At 39.4% G+C, this 11,491-nt stretch overlaps 1 protein-coding gene across 1 annotated transcript; it reads left to right on the top strand.

Annotated features, from left to right (window-relative positions):
• The first annotated feature begins 8 nt into the window (after positions 1 to 8).
• LOC149086421 (uncharacterized) lies at positions 9 to 1,415 on the top strand. The gene has a single exon (XM_089231773.1). The coding sequence runs from the start codon at positions 9 to 11 to the stop codon at positions 1,413 to 1,415; it is 1,407 nt and encodes a 468-aa protein (XP_089087899.1).
• The last annotated feature ends 10,076 nt before the right edge of the window (positions 1,416 to 11,491 follow it).

Below are 11,491 nucleotides of genomic sequence, written 5' to 3' on the forward strand. Positions count from 1 at the left end.
AAACTTTCATGGAGTTGGATACCGGTGCCGCAGTATCATGCATGAATGTACAGGAATTCAAGAGAATATGTCCAAGTGTAAAAATTCTGAAAACAAGCCTGGTTCTAAAGAACTTTGATCAATCGTTGGTGCATCCAGTGGGTCAAGCTACCGTGCAAGTATGTTATGAAAAGCAAACTACTACTCAGAACCTGTACTTGGTGAATCAACCAGTAAATGTAATTTTCGGGAGGGAATGGCTACAAACCCTGAAAATCAACTGGCCTGAGATGAAACATCTTACCCAAGAAGGTTCGAGATCTTCAAAGCTTGAGACCTTGCTTCAAAAATATTCTGAAATTTTCACCCCGGGTCTTGGTCGGTTGGAGAAATTACAGTGTCACATCGAATTGAAAGCAGGAACCAAGCCGAAATTCATGAAAGCGAGACCAATCCCTTTCTCACTGAAAGAACGTGTCGAGAAAGAGCTGGACAGATTAGTCTCTGAAGACGTACTTGAACCTGTGAACCATAGTGAGTGGGCGACCCCCATCATTCCAGTGGTGAAACGTGATGGAAACATTCGCATATGTGGCGATTACAAAGCTACCCTGAATCCGGTTCTAAATGTTGATCAATATCCGTTGCCGAAAATAGATGACATGTTTGCTTGCAAAATGAAATTTTGTCCAAATTTGTCGACAATGATTGCACCTTTGAATAATTTGCTACGTAAGGATAGTGAGTATATATGGAATCAAAAATGTCAAAATGCATATGTGCTCTTGAAACGAGAGATAGCTTCTGATCGAATTTTAGCTCATTATGACCCTAAATTGCCTCTCGTGTTACAGACCGATGCTTCATCGGTTGGCATTGGCGCCATACTCAGTCATTACATGCCAGATGGTTCGGAAAGACCTATAAAGTTTGCATCACGTGCACTTTCAAGGACTGAAATGAAATATTCTCAGATTGACAGAGAAGCGTTGAGTATAGTGTGGGGTGTAAAAAAATGCTACCATTATTTGTTTGGGAGACATTTCTTTCTAGTAACTGACCATCAGCCCTTAGTGTCAATATTCTCTCCACACAAAAGTTTACCTGTACTCTCGGCTACACGAATGTTGCATTACGCTATGTTTTTACAAGCATTTAATTATACGATTCAGTATCGAAACACCAAGGATCATGGGAACGCTGATGCCTTTTCGCGACTACCTGTAGAGTCTGAAGGGGACAGTTATAATGAAGTTGACTGTTTTAATGTAATGCAGATTGAAACTGTGCCTCTGACTGCTCAAGAAATTTCCAGGACTACCCAACATGACAAATCTCTTTCTGAACTGTATCACTGCTTGCTAAAAGGGACTGAACTTTGTTGTAACATGGATGTATTTTACTTGGAAATAGGGTCATCATTCCACAAAAATTAAGGCAGAAAGTTCTTGAAGAAATACATTTAGGCCATCCTGGTATAATCAAAATGAAGGCTTTAGCACGAAGTCATTGCTTTTGGCCTGGTATAGACAAAGATATCGAGGTTTTTGTATCCAATTGTGAATCTTGTCAGAAAACAAGAAAAGAACCACCAAAAGTTTTGCGACATTCCTGGGAATGACCAAATGGTCCTTGGCAATGAATACATATCGATTATGCAGGTCCATATTTTGGAAAAATGTTTCTTGTAGTTTGTGATGCATATTCCAAGTGGACTGAAATCATTATAACACGAAACATAACTGCTAATACCACTATATCACACTTTCGAAAATTGTTTGCTCAGTTTGCTTTGCCTCAAACTTTGGTTTCCGATAATGAAACAAATTTCACAAGCATGGAGTTTCAGGAATTTCTCAAGTCAAATGGTATCAAACATGTAGTATCAGCTCCATACCATCCTGCGACGAATGGTCAGGCTGAAAGAATGGTTCAGTCATTCAAGTATTCGATAAAATCTACCTTTCTTACGGAATCAGATCTACATAAGAGATTGCAACAATTCTTACTGATGTATAGAATAACTCCGCACTGATTAACTGGCGAAAAGCAGAGTATGTTGTTTTTGAAAAGAGAGATTCGTACCAGATTGGATTTGATGCATCCTGATGTGAGAGGGAGTGTGCAGAGAAAACAAGAATCACACACTCATGCATTTCATCGTGAATTTTCAGCGGGAGAAAAAGTTGCTGTTAGGAACTATCGTGGTGTTGAGAAATGGAAGTTTGGAACTGTTCTGAACAGAGATGGTACTCTGTCATACAGCGTGCAAGTGGGACCTGAAATCTGGAGACGCCATGTCGACCAAATCCGGAAATAAGGAGAAGCTGTGAAGGACGAGAGTGATGAACAGGGGAATATCCGAGATGTGCCTCCTCTTGCCATTTCGGGAGAACAGTCTCATAGTAATATTTTTGTTTTTCGGGTTCTCACACTGATGTTGACAACCGACCTGGAGCGGAGGATCGGCCACACACACGGCTGAGGACGAGACGGCTGGAGATGAGACTGGTGATGTTGTGTCATCGGGTGTCGAGCCAACGCTACCTGCCCACCCTGTGCTTCGTAGGTCCACTCGTAAAAGAAAACCTCCGGACAGACTTGGATTTTGAAGGCGACATTTGCAATGCTAAGAAAGGGAGGAGATGTTATGTATGTGGTTATATTATTGTCAGACAGATGGTGCATATGTCATTGTATCGTATTACGGCTAGTGAACATTTAGGCAGTTTTCACCGCAATGTTGTCACAATAGTATCTCTGTAATCGTGTGTCCGTTATCATCATGTATTTGCGTATGTCTGTAACTGAATTATTGTAATTAACTGTACCATTAAACAAAATAGAAAACACACACAATTTGTAACATGTAGAGATTAGATTTCACAAGACCCTTTCACCAGGTTTAGATGATTATATAATTCTTTCCTCCCGATTATAGTGAAAAATCAGGTTGTTGAGCTTTTTTTGATGGCCCTTTATGCCAGTGACTGTAGTTGCCATAGTTTAAGGTCCCTGTAGAAGGTAACTATGGTTATTTCTAGGAGCTATACAGCAGGTCGCCAGAACTTCAACCATTACAAAAAGTCTGTACACTGACAGGTTGATGCTAGTGGTAACCATATAATTAATTTTATCTGTGACCACATGTAGAACTGGTGATGTAGAACTGGTTGATTAACCAATGTTTGTAGGTTGATTTTCATTGTGTGGTAACCACATGATATACACTTTTGTGCAAAATTAAGAGAGTTAGCACATTATATTAAATTTCTGAAAAACATGGACAGATTTTAATGAAATTTGGAATGAATACATTTATATAACAGAGAAAGATGTACCATACAAAAGTCTTTGTAAGCACACATGACTGTCAGTGCAGCTCACCATTGCAGGAACGTCCAAAATCCACATTGTGAGATCAAACTGAAAATGTGTCTAATATGGGATATGGTCCCCTCTCAGTCAGACAGGTCACACAACGTGACTGATATTGGACACCAGGCAGTTGAGGAGTCCCTGAGGCAATTGGTCCCACTTCTGCAGCAACACAGTTTTTAGCTCCGGGATGGTTCTCATAGGGGAATGGCGAGATGCAATTGCCCTCCCAAGAGCAGGACATGTTATATACGATTTAGATCAAGAGAATATAGCCAATCCATACGCCGAATAGTTTTACTTTCCGGATAATCGCTGATTAGGTGAATCCGATATGGATTATCATTGTCATCCATGAACAGGATTTGAGTGCCAACTGTGTGCCTGCAAAGTCAAACATAGGGCTCTAAGATCTTCCTATACCTCCTAGCAGTCAAGGACCCTCTGTCAAACACATGGAGAGGTGGGCGGCCATCCAACATGATGCCTCAAATAGACACAATGTGCAAATTCTCTTAATTTTGCATAGGAGTGCAGTTTCATTAGAAATAAACTCTTGACATTCTAGACAGCATAGAAATAGAGGGAGTGGTCTTTTATCAAAAGGTTGGGAATTCTGATGGTTGCTGCAAATTTGGATGTACATTAAATTTTGCTTGTTATGTTAACTTTACCTCACGGGGCGCTGTCAAATTCGAGTGAGTTTTCAATTTGTTTACAGGAACATCTCCCACATACTATAGTTTGTTAGAGGGGCATAAACTTTTCCAGATTTCCCCCAAGATATAATCTTGGCCACAATTGTGTAAAATTAATTTAGTACACGTACACAATTTGCCTTACAATAACAGAATTTGCAATTCAAAAATATTATGAGTCTTTCCCAAAAAAGTGATAAAAGTAGCATTTTTGTGATGACCTATATGGGTCACCTGTCTCCTGTAGCAAATAGGGGGAATGACATTCTCCTCCTCCCTCTTTCTGGTTATAGATATGGAAACACAATATGAAATTGGTGGAAAGGAATCGGTAAATAGTCTTGCGAGACAATCTGATGTAAAAAATGTAGAGGTGTTTACAAAATAGGATTTTTCAAATTATTAAGAATCTCCTGATTTCTGAATCCTAGAAGCTCACATATCTGGAGTAGTTCAACTGTAATAGTTTCATCTCTGTAAAATGATGAGGGAAATTATAAAAATTAAAACTCCTGTTATATGCTGGTCTGCAATCAAAAACTGTCAGTTAAATTTGTGCCTCCTTATAATGAATTGAAATTCACATCCTATAAATTTGGTCAAAAATCCATCAAGACATCAATAATTGATATTTTTGTTTCTGTCAGTTTTTACGTGCCGGAATAGCCAATAAAAAAAAAAAGATAAACAATGTAGATGTACCCAAAATGTTGAGAACTAGAACTATATGGTTCCAAACTGTGTGAAGTTCCTTCTTCAGTCAGAGCCGCACTTAGGGGTGTGCAACAGGTGCGGGCCCCACGTTTAAGGTACAGTAAGAGAAATAAAAAAATATATAAACATATATTAAATACATTTTTTTTTGTTGTAATCAGGGTGTCTGAGCTTCACAACTATGAAATTCTGGAATTATTTTTTCATAAATTCTGAATTTTTATCAATTCCGGAATTTTTTTTTTCGTTAGTCCTAAATTTTCATCAATTCTAAAATGTTTTTTCTTAATTTTTCTTTCATCAATTCTGGAACTTTTTTCATTAATTCTGAACATCAATTCTGGAATTTTCCCTTCCTTTCTGAATATTTTCTTTCATCAATTCTGTAATTTTTTGCTTCATCAATTCGGAATCAATTTTTTCATTAATGCTGAATTTTCATTGGTGCTGGAATCATTTCTTTCAATTATTTTTAATTCATTAATTCTAAATTTTCTCATTAGTTCTCGGATAATTTTTTTGTTAGGTCCTAATTTTCATTAGTTTTGGAATTATTTCTTTCATCAATTTAAAGCTTTCTCAGTTCTGAATTTTCATTCATTTGGGAGATTTCCTAATTTTTGCATTAATTTTCATTTTATTTGTCTATTTTTATTTATTTACTTATTGTTTTTTTTTTTTTTTTTTGGTTTTTTTTTTGTGTGTGTGGTTATTTTCCAGCATTTCTGCATGGATGCCGATTCCCCGGTATTGACCGAGCCCAGCATCTGATTAGGGCGGCCCTGTCTTCAGTAGCAAGAGAAACGTAAATAGGACCCAAAAATAACTTCGCAGAGTGGAGGTTGCTTATATACTTGTCATGACATAGTCAAATTCATATTCAGGTTATTATTTAATTTCAGGTTCATTTACTTTTTTTTTACGTTTTTGCTACTGAAGAAGGAACTTTACATACGCTAGTTCCAAAATGTGTATAGCTGTTGATCTCACCCAAGGTCATCTTACACTACCTGACTTGAAATGTTTACCTATGAGCGCTCAAAAATTTTAACCAGAAGCCATTTTTTTGTCAGGCTCCCGATGAAATTTAGGCCCCTGGGGTGGGCTCATGTTTTAAGATGGCACTGATCTCAACACATTTTGAGTACTATACATATACATGCTGTTTTTCCAAAAAGGATCTCTTTCCATAGAATACAGTAACGAAGTTTTAGAAGAAATTCAGAGATGGTTATAAAAAATTTAAAAAATCAAGAATATCTTAACCAATTTTAATTCAAATGCTACTGGATAAATTTCTTTCTGTGTAATGAAAAAAGTTGCAAATTTTACTATTTTCGTTTTTTTAAATTATGTAGGCAAGTTTTAATTTTTGTATTTACCCCTAGTCAGAGCCGTAACTGAAGATGGCAACTGCCCGGGCAACAATTTTAGGCGAGAACAAAGAACACCATTATAAAATTATCGAATTTTAAAGTTGTGGGGGGCGGCAAAAATCCTAGTTACGGCTCTGCCTTTCCTCTAGTTATAATTCTATTTGGGTGAAATCATCACAGCTTAATTTCACTCCTTTTGCTGATATTTCATATTTTACTTAAATTTCAGGATCTGTCAAAGAATTATTTTTGTTCGTTTTGAATTCATTATGTGAAACAGCTCATATAATATCATTGATTCAATTAAAGGTTGAAATTAGTTATTTTAACCTCTTGCCTTACAAGGGCAGGATAACTCGTATTATAGTAAATGGAAGAAATACTTAAAAACACTTTGCTTCTTTCTTTCTCATCATTACAACGTTTCATTGGTGTACCCTATGAACGGAATCAGATTTTTCTCTTTAATTGAGAATTACTATTTCTTTTATCCTTCGCTACGGTTTGACGAGAAAACTAGTATTACATAGTGTATGTGGAAGAAGGGTGGCGGAGAGAGAGAGAGAAGGAAAAAAAGGGAAACGTACTCAACTCATCTTTTTTCTCTTAATTTCCTAAGTATCAACAGAAGTGTCAGTTTCTGAGATACATCAGTGGTACTTGAACTATGAATCATGAAAAATTGTTGCCAAAAATCCGTACGTAAAGGAGATAATCAAATTTTAAAGCCGAAGGTTTATTCTGAACTATTATCCCAAAACTGACCATCTTTGTTTTAACGACACACACCAGTTACAATGTAATAATGCCGCAGTCCCAATCCTGTTAAAAAAACCGAGTTTGACTTACATTACCCAGAGCTGCCCTTAGGGCGACATGTGCGGTCACATCGGGCCCCGCGGTTTTGGGGTCCCCGAAATTAAGGTAATAGCAATTTCTTTCGTAAATTCTGAGATTTCATCCATTCTGGAATTTTCATGGGCTGGAGTTATTTCTTTCATTTATTCTAAATTTTCATGGTTATGGAATTATTTTTCATTTATTCTGAATTTTCATTGATTGTGGAATCTTTTTTTTTTTACATGAATTTTTTTTTGTGATTTGAATTTTTTTTTACGTTTTTTTTTGTGAATTTTTTATTCTGAATTTCCATTGGTGCACCGGAACTATCTCAGTCAATTATTTTCCTTATTTCCGATGTATGAATTTTTTAATGCCGACTTCCCCCTCCCACAGAATACATAAAATCGGGGCTACGGGACGCCGAAATTTTCGATACCTCTGGTCCTACAATTATTTTCGCACCAGGCCCTGCGTCTGGTTATTTCGTTATGAATTTGGGTTGAAAATTTTTTTATTTCTTTTTTTTCCCCCCATTAAGATGGCAAATCTCCAAGAAACGAGAGATCATCATTCCTTTTTAAAGATACGCATTTGCCCTTGCGCTTATGAATACAGTTTTTAATGATAAAATAATTTTATCTGCTCCGAATTCGTTTTATCAGCAAAGGGGCGTAGGAAAACGAAAGCTTCTTTTTTCTTCTTCTTTCAATTTTTCCTTATACAGTAAATCCAAAAAAAGATTGTTTCCGACTCGTTTCTTGAGCAAATTATTTTGATTCAGGATCTTGAAACTTTTTTTTTGCGAAAGTTCTAGACCGACCCTCGTTTACCAAATAACAGAGAAGGGAGTCCTCGATGTTGTTAAGACGGCCTTGGAAATCGTGCAATTATTGTATATACAGGGTGAAAACGGTCTATTCTGCCAAATTAAAGGGGGTGATAGACGAGCCCAAGTGGACAATGAAAACACTCCCACCAACCCTGTCCTACTCGTATCTCAAACCGTTTTCGAGTTACGGTGTAGATAATCGGTTATGAAAAAAAATGGGTGATCTGAAGAAACCCGGATTTGTGAAGTTTCTGAGAGACCTACAAGCAAACTAAGCACATACTTGGAAAGCGCAGAAAAAATCCTATAATATGACACCAATTTCATCGAAATATCTGGATTTAATTTCGAGCTACAAGCGCTGAAATATCGGCGAAATTCGAAATTGAATTGTCGCCAAAATTTTTAATTGTTAATTCCGCAAACACCCTTGTAGCTACAATCGGTCAATTTGCCAAAAACTTGTGCATTCCACTAGCTTTTCAAAAGAGGCTAGGATAAACCAAACTGGTCATCTAGTTTAGGAGAAATTTATTCGTTTTCTTGCAATACATCACTGAAATCTGCGTTCGGCAAAGTAATTTTAGTGGGTTTTGGCGACAACTCGATTTTTCACTTCACCGATCTCTTAGCGCTTGTAGCTCGCCATTAAATACGGATATCTTGTAGATAGAGGTAGTGTCTGTCACCTTATAGGATTTTTTTTGCAACATCAAATTGCCGCCAAAATCTGTAACCGCCAATTCCGAATTTTCGTCGGATATCTACTTCGAGAAACGCTGATTTCAGTGATGCATATATTGAAAACAAAAGACTAAATTTCTCCTCAACCAGAAAACAGTTATGAAATATTGCGAGCTATTTCGGAAGCTGGTGGAATGGACAAGTTTTTGGCAAATTCGACCGATTTTAGCTAGAAGGGCGTTTGCAGAATTGGTGATTAAAAATTTTGGCGACAATTCGATTTTGAACTTTGCCAATCTTTCAGTGCTTGTAGCTCGCCATTAAAACCAGATATCTTGATGGAGAGGTGGTGTCACCTTATACAATTTTTTCTGTTCTTTCCAAATGTGTTGCTTAGTTAGCATATAGGTCTTTCAGAAACTTCTAGATTCTGGCTTTTTCCAGACATGACGCATTTTTTTTTCATAATCGATTATCCATAATAACTCGAAAACAGTTTGAGATAGGATATGGTTGGTGGGGTGTTTCATGATCTACTTGGGCTCGTCTATCACCCCCCCCCCCACCTTCGTTTGGCAGAATAGGTCGGATTCACCTTGTACAGGGTCAGAAAATATGGGAAAAACTAATAGCTGACGCACCAATACCAACAATTGTCATCAAAGAATGCATGGTCTAACATGAAACACAAATGCGCTAGCGCGTTTCGAAACGGCCGCTCCTCAAACGTTAAAACTGCATTCCTGTTGAAATTTATCGGGAGAAAAAGAACACCGTGCATGCAAATGTAACCTGGGGAAGAAGAAGAAACAGTATGCAAATCTGCGTCATAGTGAATAAAAGGCGCGGACACCAGCCCTGTGAAGTTACTCCAACGTACAGTCATTCTAACAGTTGTAACGTAACGGATAATGACGCACTTTATTAATACTGAAAAAGCAGACATGCATTTCATTTACGGAGCTGCAAACGGAAGTACTGCAGAGACAGCACGAATGTACTGTGAGCGTTTTTCCCACAGACGGTTGCCCAATCCGAAAACATTTGCGCACTTTTATTCACTGTGACGCACATTTGCATGCGGTTTCTTCTTCTTCCCCAGGTTGCATTTGCATGTATGGTGTTCTTTTTCTCCCGACAAATTTCAACAGGAATGCCGTTTTAACGTTGGCGGAGCTGCTGTTTCAAAACGCGTTAGCGTTTCATGTTGAGCCATGCATTCTTTGATGACAATTGTTTGTATTGGTGTGTTATACTATCAGCTTTTTTCTCATCTTTTCTGAATCACCCTGTATATACAATAATACAGGGGTTTCCAAACTGTGTTTCCCCCAACCTTCGTCAGGGCACCCCTCGCAAATAATTTTTGAAGAGATTCTGGAGCGGTGATTAGAGAAGGGGGTGCCGCTGGTCAGGGGCGTAGCCAGAAATTTCGTTCGGGGGGGGGGGGGGGGGACGATGGATGGTAAAGGTGGTCGAGGTGGGGGGTCTCCCTTCGCGGGGCGTGTTGGGGCGCTGTGGACCGCGCCGGCGGGGCCTTGTCACGGGTGTCGGGATGGAGGGGGAATCGCACTCGCGGTGCTGTCCTGACTTTGTCGAGCGGTGATGTGCATGGGGTTTGGGAGTTGTCGGGATGTTGGTCCGAACCGGGTGTGCTTTCCCGGCCGGCTTGAGTTTCCTCCGACAGACCAGACACGACCCAGGCTCTGTCCCTCCCGGGATATAAGCCTTTTACCCTTGCGGGTTGAGTTTTCTCCGGCACGCCCACGATCAATGAGCTTATATCGTAAAGCGACAGAGCCTGGGCGTGCTCGGTTCTAAACTAAACTAAACCTCTGCAATAATACATACAGGGTGAAAAGTTTGTCCTGGGGCCTACCGAAGATTCCAGCCTAGGGGGGTCCTGCTCTAGGATGTAGGGCCATGGGTGGGGCTCTTATAAAATTCAGTTTGCCTGAGGGTCCTGGATGCTCTAAAGATGACCCTGTTTAGTGGTCCACGGTACATTTTCAGATCACTTGGGTGACCCGTAGCCAGAGCCGTCTTAACGCATGCATGGGCTCAGCCAGCACTTCCTACAGATAGAAGGTCTCCGCACGCTACTTGTGACGTTAGTAAGTAGTCCATTTTCCCTCAGAATATTTTTTTTTCAGGGAAAAAAATTCCCTGCTCGTCCCAGTATCATCGTTGTGCGGAAAAGAAATGATCGGGCTCAGAATCGGCTATTTCTATGCCCGCACAGCCAATCAGGAAGATTTTACGCCAAAATAAGAAGTAACGAAATAGGATGGTATGTTTCAATTTCCAAATATAGCAAACTTGCTAAGTAGTCTGAATGACGTTTATGGCAACCTGTGCGGATGAGGTATTCTATCTTCTCTAGGAGGTGCTGGCTCAGCCCGGCTTACGAAAATGAGATGTGGCCATAGGCGGAGATAGACTCGGAAGTCTGGGGGGCAAGGTCATTATTTCTGGGAGGCACGATGATAATGATGTCAATTCATATATACATTAGACCAGTCAACTTCACCTTTGACGCTGGGGGGCAATGCCTCCCTCAGTATCTGCGCCCATGGATGTGGTTGAAATTTTCCGGAGTAAGCAAATAAATTTTATAAGTAAACCTCAGAAAAATCACTTGGCCCAGAGGCCCAAGACACTCTTAAGACGGTCCTGCCAGCAGCGCAGTTGTAGAGCGTTCAAACAATCCCGCAGTACATTTACAGATCACTCAAGCGGCACATTACTGAAGTGATCTCGGCGCAGTTCCACATCACTTAATTGTCTCGTGTGACATTCCCAGACAACTTAAGCGGCCCGTAGTGCATATTTCCAGATCACTCGTACACGTACCCGCACTTTCGAATAGGTTGAGCAACCTCGATTTAGAAGAGTGGCTTTTCCCCCTCGAACTGTACCCCTTACGACAGGAGGAAAGTAAAAAACGGAGACGAAAGTCCAAATGAGATTTTCATCACCTTTATTTATTA

This window comes from Pholcus phalangioides, unplaced genomic scaffold, assembly GCF_987345545.1.
Source record: "Pholcus phalangioides strain wild (caught in Gottingen) unplaced genomic scaffold, Ppha-v1.0 ptg000004l_1, whole genome shotgun sequence".
Taxonomy (NCBI): Eukaryota; Metazoa; Arthropoda; class Arachnida; order Araneae; family Pholcidae; genus Pholcus; species Pholcus phalangioides.

Bases quoted from the DNA above. Each gene is read 5' to 3' on its own strand.
- LOC149086421 (XM_089231773.1), top strand. From the start codon at position 9: ATGGAGTTGGATACCGGTGCCGCAGTATCATGCATGAATGTACAGGAA.